The following is a 23,946-nucleotide window of genomic DNA, read 5'->3' as shown; positions in this document are numbered from 1 at the left end:
TATATACAGCTTGTACACACATTGGACATTAATTTATATTAAATATCATAGGACTATGCACGAGTTCAATTATAATCTTTAGCCTGTAAAAGAAAACAAAAAAGGGTACTTTTTTCTGGCTAACCTTTTTGCTACCAAGACTGTTTTCCCAAAGGGCCGGTGCTTTGGGTATAACATTAATGGAATGGAATTGAAACATCCTGTTATTGGCCTTTGGCTGTTGGATGTGAATGTGAATTAAATTGAAAAGATATCAAAAAGATATCTCTAAAAGATAGAGTATACGGTATGTATTATCTAATAAAAAAAAAGATAAATGAATTGAGATATTTCTTCATTGCGACATAATTGTTTTGGATGAAATAGTGCATCAAAAAATGATTTGTTTTAATAAAAGGAATTACTTTTTTGGGGGTTTTTTAGCTAGGCCTAGTTTTGTTTTTTTTTTCTTCTTTATTTTGTATAATAGAATTCAAGAGATACCTTGAATATCAACATTCTTTTTTTTGTTGGTTACTCTTTATTAAAAATTTAAAAAAATATATATTTTTCTAAATTAGTTAAAACCTACATTACATTTAACACTTTTTAATACTATGATTATAATAAGCTGTAATAACATTACCACTAATTATAGTTTTATCATTAGTAATTCCTGCAGTGTTGCTTTTGGTGTCATATATTTCTTGCTGTATCGTACTTTCTGGTTGTGTTGTTCCTCTGTCAGTTAAAAGTGTTTCCATTGCATTTACAACGTGTAATGTCCTTTCCGTAACTAAACTCATATTTTTCGTACTAACAGAATCGCCATTTTGGGAAACCGTTGCTTTGTCTGTATAGTCGGGCATTGTAGAAACACTTTTGTTGGTCAACTCTTGAACATTTTCTGAAATAACTGTTTTTGCGGTATCTAATGTACTCAAAGTTGACTCGGTATCACGTGATTCTGTCCAATTTTCAGTTATAGTCTGATCAACCATAAAAGGCGTCATTGTTGACAGATAAGTTTCATTTGTGAGTGTAGGTTGTTGTACATTTTCTGTAGTATTTCCACGGATATGATCTATTCCAGTGTAATTGTTTGTAGCTGTTGACATATAAGTTTCATTCGTGAGTGTAGATGGTTGTATATTTTCTGTAGTATTTCCATGGATACGATCTATTCCATTGTAACTTTGTGTAGCTGTTGACATATAAGTTTCATTCGTGGGTGTAGGTTGTTGTACATTTTCTGTAGTATTTCCATAGATACGATCTATTCCATTGTAACTGTTTGTAGAATTATCAATGTTTGTAACCATCGATTTATTATCTGAAAAGAACGTCCGGCTTTTGGACAGTGTGCTTGTAGGTATCGTTGTTGGAGTAAAAAATGTGGTATTCCTTAACTTGTTACTTTGACGAAAAATCCCTGTAGTATTTATTAATTTCTCTTTCTTAAAAACTTCTGTAACATTCATTATTTCTTCTGAAATGTTTTTTGTAACTACACTCAAAGGTATAGAACCAACTTCTGTAATTGATGCTGGTTCGCTCCATGTTTTTGACAGTAACTGTTTTTCTGTAGCGGACGGTATTGTAGTAGCATTTATGTCATTTACTAGAGTGGAATGCTGTTGAAACTTTTCAGAGATTGTTGATTGATTGAAAGGTACAAATTCTTCAAAAGTGCCGGTACTGTTAACGTTAATGTCGCTATACTCTTCTGGGATTGTCGTCCATTCAAATGTGAGACGTTCCGTGTTGTCGGCATTGTCTTGAGTAATAGATGGCGCCCCAGTGGTGACGTTCAGTAACATGTTAGCTATTATATTGAAAGAAACATATCGATTGTGTAATTATATATATGAATAGTATAGAAAACACTTAAAGGGTTTAATAAAGAATATTATAAATTCAATAAGAGGTTTACATTATCCTAATTTGGACTAATTTAAACTGTCTATGAAAAATATGCAAATAAAAAGTCATGATGCATAATAATTCTTTTATATCAAGATTTATTGCTACTTACACAGAGACAATACATTATAATAAAGCATAATAAAGAACAAAAGTGAATTGATTGTATGATTAGGTCGTGTCAATTCATAAAAGGAAAAAAAATATTATTTAAATAATTTTAATTTAAAATTGATTAGTTAGTGTTAGTCGTACTTATATAATGGTATGACGGTGTACAAGGTACATGCCAAATTCTAATGCTAATTTATACCGTGTACGGAAAGAAGCACGCTGGTGCCTAACGAATGCTTTTGTAACAGTTGATTCGAACACGCGAGTATTGGCAACATATTTTCAACGATACTGTATTGTTGAGAATGAACCGCTTGCCATGCGCAATCGACGACCTTTTACAAATTTAGAAATATGACAGAAAAATCGAAACATTACAGACATGTATCGATTGAAGTTTTCAAAAACCTTCTCCCACAGACTCGCTTCGTATTAATAGATTATAATTTCTTAATAAGTCCCACTGTTTCACAATAGAGCATGTTGATACAACTAAGATTGACAGTTGATTATTGTTATTTGTTCATAACATTCGTCTCTCTATGTTTACGTTAGTTATTATTATTATATTGTGGTGACGTTGATGAATTAAATTAAAAATATATGATACGATTTTACATCTCCATGCTGCGAATAACACGTACATGGCAAACAATAGGATAACGTTATTTAACGATGTGATTTTGAGTCATTGGATAACGGCAAACACAATTATTTCAATTCCAAATATAAAAAGAGGTTGTGAAATCATGGAGATAAAACTAACAATGTTTTTATTTGGCTTCAGCGACTAGAATAGAATTCAATTTACAGCAACAATGCAGTGCGTTAATCTAACTATACAAACACATACGTCGATGACTTCGAACTCCTTGAATAGATACATGTTTCTACTGCAAGGTGATTCACTGTAATTATACAGTGTTTATTGATTGTCAAGAAATAATTAATTTTATTCTGCGCTAAAGCGACTGCCTAAGTCAGCTGAAAATCATTGTTGTTTGTTTAGAATACTAAGTTAACACGCATATATTGTATAGGCCTACAAGATACAAGAAAAGGTATTTGTCATCGTAAAAAACAAAGAAATGTCGGTTGTCAGCAAATCCGATCCATCCCAATGGAAAGAAACCTTAGAAATTAGAAGTTTTGAGAGGATTTTTGGTCAAAATCTAAGCTATTAAGCCTATTGCCTTTTTCTATCACCTCAGCATTTTTTAATTTCTCCTATTGTGTATTTTTTATCCCACTTTGAATATATTTTAATACATTAAACATTTATATTTAAAACTATACTATATTATTTTTAAACTAGATTTTATAATCTTTCATTTCATGCGTTTCTATTTATTGAAGTGTTATATCATTTTAACCCACATGTCTTTTGCATGACTTGTTACATTAATCAAATGGGCCAAATAATAATGTTCAATATGGGCTGGTGTTGGCCTACTAATATAAACGCTCAAATTTTTTTTTTTTTAATACACGCGTTATTAGTGAAAAAATTATTTGTTTTTTTTCTACAGAAGTGAATAACTTTATTAAAACTGCAAAATTGCCTATTTTATTCATGTTTTTGGGGGACAATTCAGATTATATTTGAATAGTTTTTTTTTCATTTTCTACCTATTTTTGCACTTTTTTTAATGTTGCTCATTTTCTACATAATTTTGCGCATTTGTGCACAGTTTCGACTCGAAAACAAAACTTACTAAGTGTCTATACATTTAGCAAATTTTCTGCTTATTTTGCTTATTTTGATTATTTTCTAAATATTTTGCAAACTTTCTATTTATTTTGCTCACTTTCTACATATTTTTGCTTATTTTCTAAATATTTTGCAAACTTTCTATTTATTTTGATCATTTTCTACATATTTTGGCTAATTTTCTAAATATTTTTATCATTTTATAATATATTTTGATTATTTTCCACATAATTTGCAAAATTCTTTTTATTTTGCTCATTTTCTATTTATTTTGCTCATTTTCTCAATATTTGATCATTTTATAATCAATTTTCATCATTTTTTACATAATTTGGAAACTTTCTATTTATTTTGCTCAATTTTCCTATTTATTTTGCTAATTTCCAGCATATTTTGCTTATTTTCTAATTATTTTGATCATTTTATAATTAATTTTGATCATTTCTACATAATTTGCAAACTTTCTATTTATTTTGCTAATTTTTCCTATTTATTTTGCTTATTTCCAGCATATTTTGCTTATTTTCTAATTATTCTGATCATTTTATAATGATTTTGATCAATTTCTGCATGTTTTGTAAACATTCTATTTATTTTGTTCACTTCCTACACATGTTGCTCACACCTTTTTTGCACATTTTCAATAGTTCTCTTCTTTCTCTTATTTTTTTTAATCGTTTTACTATAAACTATTAAATTCAGTAAATCCTCATTTTCGAGAAAACAAAACTTGTGAGTAGAAGTTGCGACAACCTGATCCAGTTATTATTTCAAGTTTACGCATGTGCATTCATGCGTAGCTTACATTCTGTGATGTTTACACTTGTATTTATTCTCAGTAGGATAAACACGAACACCTACAGTTAAAAAACATCGTAATTTATTATAAAACTATCAATCACCAATGCCTAGTGTTTATCTCTGATGTTATTTTATATTTAAGCACGTCTTCTATAAACTACTATTATCGCTTTAATTTTAATTCATTTGGTCAAACGTGATATAATGTTTCATAGAAATGATTACCTTTTGACACTTTGATTATTGTATAACGAGGTATTGTCATGAGAAAAAGACATTGTATATCTCTTTTATGAGCAGGCATGCTACTATCTAAGAAATTATAGAAATACGTTCATAAATCATTTGGCATTAGAAAATGCCAAAGAGTAACCTGTATGTAATAATTATTATAAGACTGCGTTTATTCGCTGTATTTGGCTAACAAAATTGGGCGCATACGTATACTTTTTTATTCATATTTGGTTCCTAGAACACAACGCAAGAACGTAATCGTAACGTAAGTAATTTGACCAATCACAAGCGATGAATTATTCGAACTGATGCTTGTCATTGGTCAACTAGATTGCGTTGCGTCTACATCCTTGCATTGCGCCGCCCTATGGGAACTGTATTTTCATCGATATTTTTTTGAAGGCATCATTATTATGCACAAGATGCTAATTTGAAACGATATCGTATGGATGTGCTGCGTTTCATCATAAAATAGACAATAAACAGATGCGTTCAAATTACGTTAAAAATGGTAGACAATGCCTTTTGTACACGCGCGTCACTTTTGTTTTGTTTTAAATGATTCTAAACAATCTCAACGTACTAATTATTACCAACAACTGTTTATGATGAGGTATGCTATTTATGTTTTCTATATTAACTATGCCAGACTGTAACGGTATGATAAAAGGATAACACGCTTCACGCGCGCGTACTCATTCAAGCGCCAATTTAAATGATGTGCCTCGTAAAGTCCATCTCTCAGTTTCGTTCTATGAATTTAAGATGTTGTTGAAAAAGAGGTTGTATTTTTTATGCTATTATGGTCAGATTATTAGATATTATTATAAATCATTAGAAATGTGTGAATGCCTGAGTGTGTAATGGTTGAAGAACCGCGTTTAACGCCTTCGCTGCATTTATTGAAATGCCTTCAATATGTCTTACGGACGTGATGCTATTAAATTCAACGACTTGACCTATGAAATCGTCATTCATTGACAAAAGTAACACCACGATTTCTCACTCTTGAATCATTGATCTTTTTTATGTCCAGGTGGCTGTAACTTGTCAAAATGAATTAACGAGAATTTACCGTACTCCTACTTTAATGAGAAGTGATACGGTACTAACATTTCTATTTCTTTTATTTTCTTTCTATATTATACACACTCAACATTATTTAAAATCTATATTTATCCCCAAGGGTGGTCGTTTTAAAGTTTCTTAAAATACTATTATTTCTTTTCAGGTGCTGTCAATTTGGATGTATGAGGTTTTGTTTTAAATTCAATTTTAATAATCTTTACAAAATATACATATTTACAGTATTTTTATAAACTACACATTAATCAATATGTTTTTTAAATGTGTTCAGGCGTCGGATTTTGCAGGCGTGCTAAGCCAAAAAAATCATGTTAACTTTGTTTTATAAAACAATGACTTTTCTTAGAAGTTCCCAATTACCTCCAAAATAAAATCAACATTTTTTTTAGTTGAAATCAAACAAATCATTTAGTATCTGTCTTTAATGTTGGTCCTTATAAGGAACCAATATGGTTTAGAATATTATATGCTATAGGCCCTACACTAAATATTAAATGCAAAATAAACAATGTATAGGTATAAGTCAATTTTGCGTTCGTTGACTTGCTTTTCCGAAGACGTCTAAACATTACATTTTTATATTAGTCAAGTCACAGTCATTTGAAATGAAACAAACAATTTAGTATGTCTCTCTAATGTTGGTCCATATAAGGAGCCAACAAAAAAAACAAGAAAAATCTGCAATAGGCCCTACTATATATAAAATAAATCAATAAAAGTTAAAGTAAATCATGTGCGTTTTTTTTGTAAGATGACGTCTACATTATTTTTATATTAGTCAAAGTCATGTGTTTGATGTATTCAACGATACAAAATAAAAAATGTATAAATATTTGGTATTAAAAAAATAACAAAAGGAGAAACCAGATTTCATCATCTAATATTTAAGAAGCGTTAACGTCATGTTATTATCAACTCAACGTCCATTGTTTTCTAGTGTATCGTATTTAAAGAAGAAAACAAAAAAAGATGTTAACGCCTACCTTCTGAGTAGATAATAGTAAGAAGCGATGCGATCCATTTGTACCAGGATTTTAGTTCCATATTGTAGAATCAGAGTAAATGTTACAAATTAATGTTTCTGGAATAGAAGAAGAGGTTATATTAATAAAATGACCAACAGAAAAGTTTACGCGGGAAAAATGGTGTGAATAACAGCTGCAGCTTAACAACATTAGTTACTTCGTTATTACGTACTCACACGTCTACCAATGTCTTGCAAGAAAACCTAAGATTCGTCCATTAAAATAATAGGGAATTGTATTTTAAAATACGAATTTTTTGAAGGAATAACAATACAATTTTTGATATACGATCTTATATTTTTCTTATTGAAGTTTAGCTACAAGATTGTCCAACAAAAAATTGAAAAAGAAATATTGAAATAAATTTGAAATTTTAGTAAAGGTAAACAAAATAGGTTCACTCTCAATTAATATTCCGCGTTGCTCCAATTGCCCAATGTTATACCATTCGTTTGGCTACTTCTCATTCACACTTCATGTTGTTTCAATATTTGCAATTATATACCCAAAAATAAACATTGGCAAAGAATATTTTTGTATTAAAGGCAAGTAAGAGTTTGTCAGATATTCGTAGACTTAATTAATGTTACTATTTATAATGCTTGGTTATCACTTGGATGCAACGCAGGGACGTAAATCCGCCAATCTCGACGAGATGGGTCATCCGAACTGTCGCTTGTGATTGGTCAACTCACTTGCGTTGGCGCCTACGTGGTAATCAAACTTACTGAACTATCTTCATTATTTTTATTTGGCTCCCTTATTATATTCATTTTATTGAACACTTTTGGTTATATGGTATCTTCTAATGACATCCAACAATGAATGGAACCTTTACAGTATTTCGCTCGGGTTATCTGCACTTTTTGATTAATGAAACTACAATTGAACTTTATATTAAGTGCCAGATATTGTGGATAAATAATTTAATTTTTCATTATCTATGGCTATACTTAACGTAGTATTCTCTTCAGAAGCACGGAAGCGTGTTTGATTTACCTTCCTTTTCATTCAATCACCAAATCCATAACATCTCACTGCGTCACTGAAGATGTAATTTTCAAATCGGCACAAGCACATTATTCGCCTTCATTAGGAAATCACAAAAGGCCATAGCAAAGCAGACGTTGGTGATATGTAGCAACCCAGAGTGTACTATGTATTTCATCTAGGCAGTTAATTACTATTATTATAAAAAAAAGCTCTATAATTTTAAAACCTGAATTTATACTATTGTTGTTGTGTTTTAAGATGTTATTTTCTGTTACTTGAAACTTGTATGTTAAATCTTGATTTTTTTTTTATTGTAATTGATCAATTCACATTATTCAACCAAAATCAGAAAGCACTTTACCTAGTAAAATGGCATTTTATGTAGCAGTAACGCCCTTTACAAAATAAAAAAGTAACACGTACGGTACAAGAGACGACAACATAATAATTTAAACCAAATACTTGTGATATACATACATTACCGTTGTTGATACAGATTAAAGAAAAAGAAAATTAGCATCTATGAAATATTAGTGTATTCTCTAAAACCCCCCAGCGCGAAGCGTTGTTTTAATCACAGCGAAATCAATAGCATGGCATTCTTTTCTTAACAATCTTATCTGGGTTATTTCCAATTATGGAAAGTAAACCAGTGTGTACATTTTTGTGTTGTTCTTTTATGAGAGCATTGACATTCAAGCCGTTTTATTCACTGCTAAATCATAGGACATAAATCCATTTACATGGTTAATTCTAATTATTCGTTCTAGTTATCAATTTATGTTCACATCAAAAAGACGTAACTCTACAAAGATATTGTACTTTATAATAGAATTGTTGCGTTTGGCCTTTACTGGTCGCTATCCAATGTTATTTCATAACAATTAAAATGATAACAGCAATACGTGACCGGCATTCAATTCAAGTAAAGCAATTAGAAATATCAGTATGCTATTACTGGCGTAATGTTTTCCCAGAAGATGAGGACGATAAAAGATGAACTTAGCACAGATTTTGTAAATGGTAAAGTAGGGTATTGTTGTATTTAGGCGTACTACTACACGTGTTAAGTGAGTATGAATATCGCCAATCACTCCATTTTTGTTTAAAGCAAAAACATTCATGTTGTCTATATTAGGCCTAGATTAGGAAAGCTTGTTTCTATTGGAATTGATGTTTTACAAATACAATTTCTATTTCAAACCTGTATGTACATACCATTTTTGCGTTTTATGAGGGAAAAATAATTTATAGGCCTATGTAAACTTATATTATGCATCATTATACATATCTATCTTTGGGAATGCGCAGTTAGTGTGCGCATTGAAGTGATATTGAATAAATCTGTAAGTTAGCTCGCATTACCCTACTAACGACAGTGTGTAGTGTAATTAGCAGAGAAGAAGAACAGTCGATCGATAATTGTTTAATATCCAAGTAATTATCATTGCACGTACGTGACATTCCCACCCAACCCCTAACTGCTGGATTTGCACAATGTGTAACTTACGATACGGTTAATATTATTTATCAGCCCCTTGAGGATAATATAGGTGACGTCACTACGTTTTTATTGGGATGTTTGCGCGCCGTGTTGTTGTCAGTATGACTTCTTATTTGACTAAAATCAGATTATGGTCAGGGACGATTTGCAATAAGGTCTTAAACTCGGTCTTAACCCAGACCTAGACCGCCCTCATGAGGTGGGGGTGCATTTAAAGTGTATTAACGTGCAGTACTGTACTATGATGTCTAAAAATAATTTTAAAAAATATGAGATAAAGATGGTTTTGGTTTTTGCAGTCGTTTTTCAACAGAGGGGGTGGGTGGTGGAAAGACGTACGATATAAGTTGAAATTGTTCTCTTGGTCTTCAAGATTATTAACCAACATATTTGGACAAATAGAATGTGGAAAGCGAACGTTACAACCATGTCATTTCTTAGTTTTTGCGCATGCGCATATCTGAGTAAATATTTCGTTGCTGCTACTTAGCAATCTATTTAATTTTAAGAATAATTCAAACCCAATATATTACTAATAATTGATAATATTAAAATTATGTATTCATATCTGATTAAATTATTTATGGAATAGCAAAAGAATAATTCAAACCCAATATTACTAATAATTGAAATATTAAAATTATGTATTCACATCTGATTAACTTATTTATGGAATAGCAAATGAATTTCATTAATTTCTAACAATATATTTTGATATTTACATGATGAACCGTAACTACTGTCAAATACATTTTCTATTTATATTAAACCTGAGTGCAATGTGAAAATTGAAAGTAACTTGAAAGTTATGATTGGTTAGATTTACATTTACGCGTAGCCTACGCCATTGCGCCACTGGATTCGGTCCCGTCTACCTTACGTTTTTAAAGTATTAATGATGTTTATTTTTTGGTTTTTTTTTCCTTCTCTGACTAACGACATGAATTTGATTAATTGTTAACAATCTGTTTTGATATAATGCATGAACCGTGATTGCAATGTGAAAATTGAAAGTAACTTGACAGTTATGATTGGTTAGATTATTGACGTTTACGCGTAGCCTACGTCATTGCGCCACCGGATTCGGTCCCGTCTACCTTACGTTTGTAAAGTATTAATGACGTTTTTTTTTTCCTTCTCTGACTAACGACATGAATTTGATTAATTGTTAACAATCTGTTTTGATATAATGCATGAACCGTGATTGCAATGTGTGTGAATATTGAAAGTAACTTGACAGTTATGATTGGTTAGATTATTGGCGTTTACGCGTAGCCCACGTCATTGCGCCACCGGATTCGGTCCCGTCTACCTTACGTTTTTAAAGTATTAATGATGTTTATTTTTTGTTTTTTTTTCTTTTCTCTGACTAACGACATGAATTTGATTAATTGTTAACAATCTGTTTTGATATAATGCATGAACCGTGATTGCAATGTGTGTGAATATTGAGAGTAACTTGATAGTTGTAATTGTTTAGATAACTTACTCCTGAGGACGATCAAAGCATATTGATCGAAACGTCGAGAAACTCAACAGTTCTTTTCAGAACTAATATACATGGTGTACCGCAAACTTTATATCAGCATAGATTACTTGCGTTACGCATACGTCCTCACCTTGCACTTACGTCATTGCGCCACCGGATTCGGTCCCGACTACGTTACGTTAATATTAATATAATCAAGTATTAATAATGTGTTTTTTTTCTAATATTTATTATTGTATTAATTATCTTGTAAAGTCATTCATATTTCATCAAAGGCCTGTTTACAAAGTGCAGTCAATGTACTCAATTTACTCAATGTTTAATCTATATTCAATCATTAATAGCAATAAGTATTAGTATTAGTAAAATAAAACAACTGTTTCAGTGAATTTAAACACTAATAGCACTACATATCCGGATTAGTAAAATAAATATGATTTGTAATATACAATTTCGCTGATTGAGTTGCTTCATTTATTATGTAAAACGGTTATAAATTAAATACAACGACATCAGTTAACGCTTTTTCGGCCTTGTAATTAATATTCTACCTATTTAGAAAAATTCCGTTCCATTAATAAAATTAAACATTATATTTCCTATGCTAAGACGAATTAAGTGTATTTAATATGAAGTGAAGTGAAGTTCTTTAAAAGCTGATGAAACCTATAAGGATTTATAATTCAGCTACTTAGATTAAATCATTGGTCAAAATCTATTTGCATTTTGCAATTCCTTATTTTATATCCTAACTTATTAAATGGTTTAAATTAGGATTAAATATGATGTACACTTGAGATTAATCTAGCACGCGCCTTAAATTTTGTGTTTTATACGTACGTCTTAAGACTGTGTCTATAGATGAGGAAACGCAAGGCTTTTGCCGTTTAATTATATTTGGAGTGTGTTTGTTTGGTTGTGTCGTGTATTTAGAGGCACTTTAAACTGACCAGAGGAGAATACCATAGGCCGCCGTTTCTAACTGAACGTTTTACGAAACGACAAAGCGTCTTACGAAGTTCATTTGATGACGCGATAAGACTCCCCCGCGCGTGATTTTGCTTATTCAATTTGAACCGGCCATTATGGAAAATTTAGTTGTATTTGCATTTTCCCTCCATATGTTTATCAACTAACTGTAGATTGTGTTAGTACCGTACACTGTTTGGAGGCTACATCTACGCCCACTCTAATTATGTATATTAAGCCAACACTGATATAGATCATCATCTCTGTTGATCGCAGAACCACATACGAGATGTATAAATATTCCTGGTGCAGCATTTGTTAGACATCCACGATACGTGTCAGGTGAAAAGTATAAGTATTGAAATCCACGATAATACATTCGGACGCGGATTTGAAGAAAAAAAAAACTTCGGTTTTACTTAGATTTACGTCTAAAACTTATAAAAGGGAAAACTCCACCGCAGAACTGGAAAATTCATGGTCCAAGTACGGGAAGAGAATGTATGTATTATTTCAAAGTCGTATTTTCATACTGCCGAGTCTAAGACCGCGATGGATTAGAGTTCTGAGACCGTCCAATCGCCCCTCTGGATTGAGAAAATAGAAACACTCAACCTTTCAACTACTATAACAGCTGCTGCTAGGTCTTCTGAAATGTTTTAATGAAATGGAAAGTATTGTTATAGCTGAGTTTTTCCGCTAATGTCAAAGTATTTAGGTTAACGGAATGTCAAACTGACCATAAATGTTCGGCAATTTATGTGCTTAAGCTCTGTCTACACTATCAAACTGTATGTGACAACAAATGTGATGTGCTCATATATGGACATGGTGATGTCATATCACTACCATATTTAAGCATATCAGTATCATTATTTGGCCACACCACATTTTTTTGTCAAACTAGTTTAATAGTGTAGACTGGGCTTTTTCCTCTTTTGTTATATTGACAAGCTTTTAGTGAGTGTGTGACTGATTTCAAACAGTATACGTCTCAACATAATTGTCGCCCAGAGTGTTGTTTTAACCAGACTCGTTAATTCGTCTGTATGTCATTTGTCTCTTTTGGTTAAGCACTAATGTCTCCATTATCAGAATAAATCCCAGAGCAAATTTGTTATTAATTTGAATGGCCTTAAAACAAAAAAATAAAAATAAAAGATTACGTGAATCTGATTTAATTTTATGTTCATATCATTTCAAAAGGAAGGCAACGAAAACATTGAATAGGACATAGATTTAGAGAAGGAGGATTATTGTAAAATAAATTTGTGATAGAAGTATGTCGGTCAATAATAAGTACAAAACAACAATCAGCTAAATTCATTCTACTTTCATTAACATCATCTTTGGCCGGTAACAATAACAGCATGATGAATGCCGGACTGTAACTCATATTCTAATGAACGACGAGTAAAGATCTTCCTACTATTTATGTCCGTTTATGCATTACGTCATTCATAAATTACTCATGCATATCGAAGTGTAACTAGCGCCATCACAGAATGAAGATATGATGGTAAACAAAAAAGAAGGCGAAGAAAAACCAATGTTAGACAGAATACAAATTAATAACATATAATTCTGAACTAGAAGATAAGGAGAATTATGGTGAAGACTGCTTTCATTTAATTTACATGCCGAATGGTAGATGACAAGGTATGTAAGTATCATTAAACAAAAACATGGTGTTTAAGAACATTACTCATCTATTTTTCAGAACTGTCTAATTTATTAAATAATAAAGATATTATTTTGATTAGAGCGTGTATAATAAATGCAAATGCAAGGCAGAAACTAGCAGATAATAACAACACGAAGTGATACATTAGTAACAGTGTGTGTGTGAAAATATCTAGCTGCTCTATTCAAATTGATTATTTTTGCGTATTTGCTCAATAGATTAAGTTTACATTACGAATGCAATAAATGAAACAGGATCTTCGATATTACTGGCTATATCAAGCAAGTTCATTGACTCTCAATATATTACAGAATAACCGTTCATTACAGAGGTATACTGCACAAATAAACGAATGTGCACATCATCAGTTATGAAGAGTTATGAGCTACGGAAGTAGTTTCAAATAATACTTACTATATATGTATTTTGCCATTATGCGACTTTGATATTGCCACTGTAGATGTGATGATCCCTAGTTTAGGCTTAATTCCCACTTGGAAACAACAAAGACGTGGCGCAAGTAATCTGACCAATGAATCCATTTGATTGGTCAACTCACTTGCAGTTCGCATACGTCCGTGCGTTGCGTTAAAGTGGAAACCAAGCATAGAATGACCCATCATTTTCATAATTAAATAATAATATAATGTGGGAAGGAACATTTTGGCCGATCCATTGTGACTAAAAAAAGTTTATCAAAGTGGTTACAAATATTTTTTTCATAAAGATATGCCTAAATTATGTTACCCGGTGGTAAGCTTGGTGCTTAACTTACTAGGACGCAACGCAGGATTTACATTCAGCATAATTAACCAATCACAGGCGACGAATCTGCAAAATTTTATGATTTGTAAAATGTTTGCGCTGAGCGTACGTACGTCCTATAGTGAGAACCCAAGCATATTTCTGCCCTCTACTGTGCGCAAGTGATTTAACAAAATTATGATCTAAATTGATATATTTTTCGAATGTTAGCTCCTGACTGAGCCTAATTGCTATCTCCATCACCTCCCACTTGCCAGGTCTGCTCTCAACTAGCAGTAGACACGTGCTCAATAATTGAAGAAATCAGAATGCTTTTGAATTACCTTCAATCAATCTTCTTTTCCATTTTAGATATGTTTTTAATGAGAGCTGACGAGTATTATACACTTAAACTCACTTAACTCGGTGTAGTTATACCTATCCATTTACATTAAATGCAATAGGTTAAATTGTTTGATAGATAGCAAGTTGTCTTTACAACGTCTTGTTTATTTCAGCGTAATAATATTAAATGTATCAGTATTGAATTCTGTGTAGTTTAAATCTCCAACTCATTCTTGTCTGGACAGTTATATTTAGAAAATAAATTAAGCATAAGCTTACAAAATGTTATTAGTAATAGACATTTTATAAATAATAATTCATTTAATTTGTTTGGAGAAGTCCACATTTTATAAAAATAAAAATAAATAAATAAAAAAACTAATAATTAAAAAAACTAATACATCCGTGTTTTACTAAGCATTCTATGAGATGTAACTGGGAGACATGCGCAACGCATGTAATTTGAAATGCGTCTGATTTCCCGCAGCTTGTGATTGGTCAATAGTCTTAGTGGGAACCATATTTAACACGTTACTTTCCAATGCACTGAACACGATGGGTTTCTATTAAATGAATAATTCGTGCAAAAATGAACAACTTTTGTAGTTGTCCTATCTGCAGTCTGGGACGTCCCATCGAAACGTTGTAGGAGTCCCCCGGTTCTAGCATTTGTGATGTATGTATTACTGTTTGTTTCTTAAAATCCGGAATAATTGAATTGTATTTATCACAAACAAGGCCATATACATGGTTGCAGTCGCATGCTCAAATTTGAGTTAGTGTTTACCGACTGACCGACCGACCAACATCCGACCAACCGACCGACATAGTGAGCTATAGAGTCGCGTTTGCACGCGACTAAAAACATATGCTTATTATAATTATCACAAGAACGATCCGTTTATTGTGCATGGCAATTCAAAACAACGTTATTCAAATGTTGTCCCATAAGAACAGAATGTATAGAGTATGTTTTCGAACAGGAGAGAGAGAAATTACTTAAACTAAGGACGATTCTACATGAAAAGAAAAACAAGCAAAATCAAGCATATAGTCATATAAACAAGCAACCAAAAAAAACCACAAGCCCATGCTCAAATATTCATATTATTTAATTTAATTATTTTTCTTGCATACACGATACCTAGTTAACGTAGGTACCTTACAGTATTGACGAGATTGCATATGTACGATGACAATTATGCAAATTTGGAACATTTATGATTGATCGCTGAGTCATTTAAAGTAATAGAGAAAACATTTCTAGAAATTCAACAGACGATTTACTAAATGACTGATATAATGTTTGCTTCTCTTATACATTACAAAATCATGATGATAATTTGTTGCCTAGAGTTTAATTTTGCTTGCTGGAAAATGGTATTTTTTATTTAATTATTGTCAATAAAAATACATCACAATTATATGGGACAACAAATCACAGGTAACAGAACCAAAGGCAAAAGTACTTTCAATGTGGTCTTATAACATTGTTTGAAAGAAGTAAATGATAACAGAAGAATATTATACATATCTATCTTTACCTTATGTTATAAAAACACGAAAGAAGAAGATTGTGGTCGTATTATAAGATTGAAGGTACTCTAGTTATACTTTACATAAACTTATTTTGTACAATTCGTATTCTCACTTTGGTGATGCGTGAAATGGGTTTTTTCGAATTAATTTGTTCTATCAACAGATGAATAATGAATGCATGGTAAGCAAGGATAACCCCTAAATTCTTCAAACGTACAGTGTTTACCAAATACAAGTGTACATTTTAAAACTTTTGCTGCGTATGGAGCCCCATAATGGGACAAACTATGCGGTTATGTGTGTGTGAGTGTACAACAGAAACGTGGTCAACAGAACATAACCCATTACCATAATACACCGATGGGATTACCATCTCAATGCAATGATAGTCCTAACTAAATCAAGGTATATTACCTATGTATGCAGGTTGGAGTGGCCAATGGAAATAAATGTCGTGCGTGTGTTTACTGTGTCTATACCTAATCAAAACATCGCCTTGAGAGCTTGACATAGATACATAACGGTTTTAAGCTTTTATAAACAACAATGTACGTAGGTAATTGGCAAGTAACAATTGATTTTCCAACATTCATTCATTTCCTTTATACATCCATTATACAAAACAAAGAAAAGAATTGAAAAATCATTCATCACAAACATCTTCCACAAAACCTTAAAGTAACATGATTTGGCAATCACTGTTTTCATTTTGTACAATTCAGGAATTGGGGTGTAAGCCTACATATTGTTAAAATATGAAACTAAAGGTGGTGAGTGAAATTATATTAATTTCATTTCATTCTTCTCTGATGAAGAGCCATACTAAACTGTACGATTCTAAAAAATGGCAATAAATTGAAATGGCTTGCATAAATTATTCATAAATCATAATAATACGACACTTGACTAAACAGAAAGTCCCTGGTTCAACTCGATTAGAACGACTCAAAGTCCATTCAGACTCTGTCTACACTATCAAACTTTATGTGATGTGCCCATATATGGACATGATGATGTCATATTTCTACCATATTTGGGCATATCACTACCATATTTGGGCACATTACACGTTTTTGTCACTATGTCACTATGTAGACACGGCTTAAATGAGTACTCGGTTGAGGGGATAAGGACAGCATACAGGAACCTACCAACCTTACCTGCCACAATGAAAACAGAACTCATCTTACTTTTTAATTTAATAAAATTATTAAACATTTCTAGATGTAAGATATTAAGTCATATTGCTTTATAATTGCTTCAATTTATCTAATATTAAAAAAATGGGGAAAAAGTGTAATAACTAACCTTGATTATAAATTCGAATTATTAATCAATCAAAATAAACCCCTTGTGAATTTTGCCTGAATACATCGTTGGTTATCTAACGTCGCTCGAAAAATACGTGGACCGGAGGATGACGATAGATTTAGCGGTTTTGTGTTACACACCTTAACGACAATCACACGCATTTTGTCTCATATCATTATTCATTTTTCTAGATTGGCTGAAATGAATTCGATGACTGCAGGGACTTAACCCACAGTAGTCTTTAATATGATTTAAAGTACTGTATACATGCATATATTTAATCGTATCTGTAAATTGCTTTATGCGTGACCTAAAATGCTTATTTTCCATCCGATTCTTGTTCTCTATATCATGCCTAGCGACAATGAACAACATGCGGTATCGTGTCTACAGACCCCATACAGTATCCCATACATTTCTGTCAGAAGACGCGATACTAAATCTCCCTCGTGTATATATCTGGTGAAATAGAACAATTACAAATATTAGGATTGGTTCCTACTAGTACGCAATAGGACACACACGAAACTCAAGTAATTTGACCAACCATAAGCGACAGATCATGTAAACTTTCGCTTGTGATTGGTCAAGTTACTGGCGTTGCCCGTACTGGCAGTAGGTAATCGAATCGTCCAATAATACACGAATTAAAGGTCAAGAAGGAATTTTAGTTACTCAAATAATTGCATGATACATTAATTATGTACTCATCTTTCGTAGTTGCAAATTTACTCAACAAAAAAATAAATAAAATAAAAATATTCCTAATTAAAGTTTCGATTTTAGTCGATTTCATACATACCTCAAATTAATTGGACTCGGGATATTTTTTGAATTTTATGGGTACTGTATCTAATGACAATCCAAGAAAAATTAATGTGACCTTAGCCTTGTGTGATACAGACAACGGGAACCTAATTTGGCGATTTTACTTGATTTGGCGTTACACCCGATTTGTTCCATAAACTTGTATTTCCCTTTAATGTAAATTTGTGAGTGCACGCGATAAATTCGTCATGAATTATTTAATTCAGAACCATAATTGGAGACAGGATTAGTAATTCTGTAATTGGAAATGGTCATTAAATTGGATATTGAATTTGGATGCTGACCAGTTTACTCATATTGCAAATTGTATGGTGACTTTTTAAATAGCATAACATAATAACGAACCACTACTCCAGAGTTAGCTTGTGTACGACTTTACCGAATAGAGATGAAGCTCACAAAGCTTAGTTCCAACTAGGACGCAACGCAAGAACGTAAGTGATTTGACCAATCACAAGCGATGTATTATTCGAACTGTCGCAGTGTTATTGGTCAATTCATGCGTCTATGTCCTTGCGTTGCGTCGCTATAGTGGGAACAAGGCTTAAAGGAGTGAGTGAATGTTCATAGAAATTGAGGTCGCGATGGAAGTCATATTTAAAGTAGGCCTACTTTTATAGTTTTAGTATTTGTGCCTTATTGTCTAGCTATTGCAGCAGATACTTCTGTTACTAGAAGTTAATATGCATACTATTTGCCAGGCGTCTTTTGTCTTAACCCATTTTTGTACTTGAGGGGTACAGTACGGTACTGTTTATAGTCTTAACATTCAAAGTCAGATAGTCGGTTAAAGGAAGGATTAAGGAAAAATTAATAATATTGTTTACCTTCACATAAAAAAAATCTCTGTTAGTCAAACGGACACACACGCACATAATTAGTGAACATTTTTAGATTTAAAAAAGTAGTTATATCTTAGAAGAGTGCTTGACATTAATATTGAATTTGTTGGGTAAAATATACTGCAATTTACAAGTGATAGATGACGTCATAAAATCCAAGGCCAAAGTATATGCATTTCTGGATTAAAGAGAATGGTAAGATCATCTTCATGTAAAATTGCCACGAGCATTTTAAATGACAGAACTAGACTAAATGTTCATAAATGCTATTACCATATTATTTGTGTTAAGCTCTGTCTACACTATGAAACTTTATGTGACAAAAAAATGTGATGTGCCCATATATGGACATGGTGATGTCATATCACTACCATATTTGGACATATCGCTACTATATTTGGCATATTACACTTTTTTGGTCAAAGTTTGATAGTGTAGACAGAGATTTTTAGTTCACACTGCTTGAATCGTGTTAATTGAATGTACTCTTGTTCTTATTTCTCCAGTGTCTACACCAATGGAACAACAGTAAGAGACGGGGGGCTTAATATTATTATTTGTACAAATATACTTAATGTAAACTTCTAGGCTAATTAACAATAATCACAAATAAAACCGAATTATTGGTGAATGTAAAACCAGGGAAGAGTGAAATTAATTATTAATTAAAGTAATTTCACTCTTCCCTGGTAGGAAAACAAAGGTGAACTACTGTAGTTGGTCATTACTATAAAGCAGTTAATTAGATTCGTATGGTAACCATGCATATGCGAACAGCTACAATTAATGTTGCCTTTAAAAATGCGACGATAACGATGATGATGGTAATGATGATGATGATAAAGATGGTTATGATAATGATGATGATGAAGATGGTGATGGTTATGGCTATTATGATGATGGCGATAATGATGATTAAGATGGTGATAATAATGATGATTAAGATGGTGATGGTGATGATGGTGATGATGATAATGATGATGGTGGTGATAGTTATGGTGATGATGAAGATGATGATGAAGATGGTGATGATGATGGTGATGATGATGATGATGATGGTGATAGTTATGGTGATGGTGATGATGAAGATGGTGATGATGGTGATGATGATGATGATGGTGATAGTTACGGTGATGATGAAGATGATGATGAAGATGGTGATGATGATGGTGATGATGATGGTGATAGTTATGGTGATGATGATGAAGGTGATGATGAAGATGATGATGAAGATGGTGATGGTTATGGTCATGATGATGATAATGATGATGAAGATGGTAATAGTTATGGTGATGATGAAGATGACGATGATGATGTTGAAGATGGTGATGGTTATGGCGATTATGATGATGAAGATGGTGATATTTATGATGATGATGATGAAGATGGCGATGATGATGATGGTTATGGCGATTATGATGATGACGATGATCAGTACTTTACGTGAGTTATGATATTAAATAATAGTTTAGCCTATTCTTTAAGCACTGTAGGCGTACATAAATTAAAGTTTATCAGGAATTTCAGAAAAAGGAAAAAGCTTGCTGGAAGTAACACAAGAATGACGAAGAAAGCGAAGAATAAAATACATGGTCACTTTAGTAATGTATTGACCGATCTATGACAAAGTAGGCCTACTATATTATTAAATCCAGCATGTTTGAGTTATTTTTGGCCTAAAATAAACGAATGTAAACGATCGACGCCGAAAATCGTGTTCGAAAGTGGATATCCCAAGAAGGACAATATTTCATAATTATCCTTTTAAATTTCCCGTCATCAGCTAAAGATAATTAACAACATGAAGCCGAGTAGTAATTCCTAAACGGCACATTAAAGTATGTAAAAGGCGTGCCGTGAACAAGAAACACGGCTTACGCTTGACTACTCGATAGTCCAATAATTAATGTTGGTAATTTTGTTGGATGGAAATTATTGTCGTTGATATGCTTTGCTAATCACGTTAAAAGCCTCGAAAAGATCGGTAATATGTCACTTTCAGACGCTCAATGGTTTTAGGTTTCTTTATGAAAGTGCCTTACCTTGCCAGTAAAATGTACTACTAAAACGCATTTGTTAGCCTAATAATATTATTAGCTGTAAGTATTACTTTAAAATTGGACTTAAAAAAAAATCAAATTATTATCAACCTAATTACATTTTTTTTTCTCTTATCCGGGGTGCTAACATCTACCAAACGACTTGTAGAGTTATGATGATGGTAGATAATAATAATAATTATTATTATCTATATTACCATATACATATTTAATTGTTTTTTTTTAATGAGACAATTAAAGATGTATTGTCCCCCTGAAAAATTTATTCTTAAAAATGTTTCTGTTGAATATGCCATTTTAATGTTACCTAATAGTTATCCACTTTGACCAAAAATTGAATCGAAAAAAAAAGTATTTACCTAAAAAAATGTAATTTAAAGCAGAAAAATAGTCAAATTGGCTGCCAGCAATGGGCTTTTGGTTGAATTTAGCCATTTATTTTGTAATTTTATAAGTGAAAAAATAAATGTTTTCCTGGTTTTTTTTCTACATAAATGATTAAATTTATTAAAGCTACAAAATAATCTATTCAAAGTCTGAATTTATTAATCTTTATTTTTCATGTTTTTGGGGACAATACATCTTTAATTAAAAATATTTACATAATTAATCATTCTATGAATACATTGGTTTATATAGTTAATACTATACATTGTATTTTATGACCTGTCCTTATAGAATTATAAATTAAACACTATTATAGAGAGGGTTTTTCTTCCCACCTAAAACAAACAATTGGTTTTAGTGGCTTAAACATAGAAATTCTAATTGAAAGGAAAATATTTCATAATTAAATAAATAATTAAAAACATACACACGAATTCCTAAGTTACAACGTAAGAATTCGTGTGTAAGTTTTTAATTGGTTATGTATAGTTTTAGGATATTTTATTTATGTACAACATAACTTTTCAGTATTTTTATACAGCTTTAAAAAAAAATATTATACGAAAATAAATCAATTTAATCTAAAATATAATATACATTAATAAAGAATGGGGTCGATTGAGATGACAATTTATTGAATTCTAAGCAACAACAAAAATACCAACCAAAGCAACTGAAATTTATAAATTCTCATTACTTTCCCGAATGACATGCGCATTACGTTTATTGCATTTCAATATCATCACGAACAATAACACGTATGATTTCAATCAAAAAGATTTATATATCACCCAAGTAACAAGTGAAAACGTTTCTAATGAACGTTTACTGCTAATAGCTTCTCAAGATAGTATCAATAATGATGCAGCAATGCATTTGTATATACTAACAATACCGATGGTAAAACACTGTTTACTGGCGATATTATTGATTTAACCTGAACCAGCCTAAAATGACCGACATCCTTAAAGCTCTGTCTACACTATCAAACCTTTTGTGACGAAAAAATGTGATGTGCCCATATATGAACATGATGATGTCATATCACTTCTGTATTTGGCCATATCACTACCATATTTGGGCACATCACACTTTTTTTTGTCAAACTAGTTTGATAGTGCGGACATTTTTACAGCTTTACGTTCAGACGTGGAAGTTACCAAGACTTTTGGAAAGCCCTTAATCAAATACCCTTTCCAATTCCCCGGTCTGTAAAAACATCTTTTTCGTTAAACCTTGGAAGGAACCAATACTTTTGGATCAAATTGCGATTATAGCCCCCATATCAACAGTTTACAATAATTTCTGTACAAATACGAAAATAATAAACTCCCAAAATCATTTAATAATTACTTTATGAAACATAGTCAAATACATAGTCATAATGCACAACAATTCAAATTATTATAAATGTACAAATAATTAGATCAAGAACTCTATTAAATACCATGGAGCTAAATTACCACCTATCTGATAGGACAGTGATTAATTTACTATTGGTGCCTGAAGACACTTTTAGATCAGTGGAAACACAGACTTAATAGTCAACTACACAACATTTGAAACATACACGAGCATTAAAAACAATTTCGAAGTAAGCCTATTTGTATCGACAATAAAAGTACTTACCTCTCACTTCAAATATTATGAAAATAAATCATATTTCATGAATCAACTGCATCAGATAAAATCCCATGGCAATGATTTACTTACAGTCGGAAGGATTTGAAAGATAGTTTAGTCTGTGACGATGTTAGTATCTATGTGCAATGTCATGTCATGTAGTATATTGAACAAAAATATTCGCAAATATTGTTGTTACACAATGCATTAAGAGAGAACGTTTTGTCAGAATACACACAAATTGAAATTATTTATAGGACGCATGATGGCGCACTTGTTTAATTTCTTATTGATATATTTAAATAAAATATGACAATTTTAAAAAGTAGGGAAATTGTTTTGGGTAAACTTTTTTAACTTGTAGGTGACCGTTTGGGGCGCTGTTTGCCTCGATCTTTTATTCTGTTACAAGACAAGAGGGCATTGTGTGGCAATCTGCAAATGGCGATATTTTCGATTTGCCTTTTTCATTTTGTTAATTTTCTATAATAATAAGCATAAGCATCATTGACGCATAATTAAAATTTAATTTACCAAAATCATTTGGCCGGAAGCATTATTGTAAATAGCCTAACTTACGGAAGTTGGAAAAGCTCCCGAAAAAATCCGTAACAGCAGCAGCTCATATATTAACTACTTAAACAATTTTTAATAAATAGTTTTTAGAAAAAAAAATCGATTTAGGTAGAAAGGAGGAGTAATTTCCGTATTCGTATTATTTTTAAAAAAATGTGTCACAATTAAAAAAAACAAAC

At 31.7% G+C, this 23,946-nt stretch overlaps 1 protein-coding gene across 1 annotated transcript in view; it reads right to left on the bottom strand.

Moving 5' to 3' along the window:
* LOC144836057 (uncharacterized) overlaps positions 1-23,326 on the bottom strand; it is a 107,077-nt gene extending 83,751 nt beyond the window's left edge. Inside the window, exons 1-3 of the mRNA XM_078691233.1 lie at positions 23,198-23,326; positions 6,832-6,929; positions 626-1,804 (exon numbers count right to left, since the gene is read on the bottom strand). Of these exons, the coding sequence (XP_078547359.1) occupies positions 626-1,804; positions 6,832-6,892 (1,240 nt within the window). The 5' untranslated portion in view covers positions 6,893-6,929; positions 23,198-23,326. The remainder of the gene's footprint in view (positions 1-625; positions 1,805-6,831; positions 6,930-23,197) is intronic.
* Between the last annotated feature and the right edge of the window lie 620 nt (positions 23,327-23,946).

Source organism: Antedon bifida, chromosome 2 (assembly GCF_963402885.1).
Source record: "Antedon bifida chromosome 2, ecAntBifi1.1, whole genome shotgun sequence".
Taxonomy (NCBI): domain Eukaryota; kingdom Metazoa; phylum Echinodermata; class Crinoidea; order Comatulida; family Antedonidae; genus Antedon; species Antedon bifida.
Note: the sequence above shows the minus strand (reverse complement) of the source record. Positions and strands in the feature narration are given on the sequence as shown.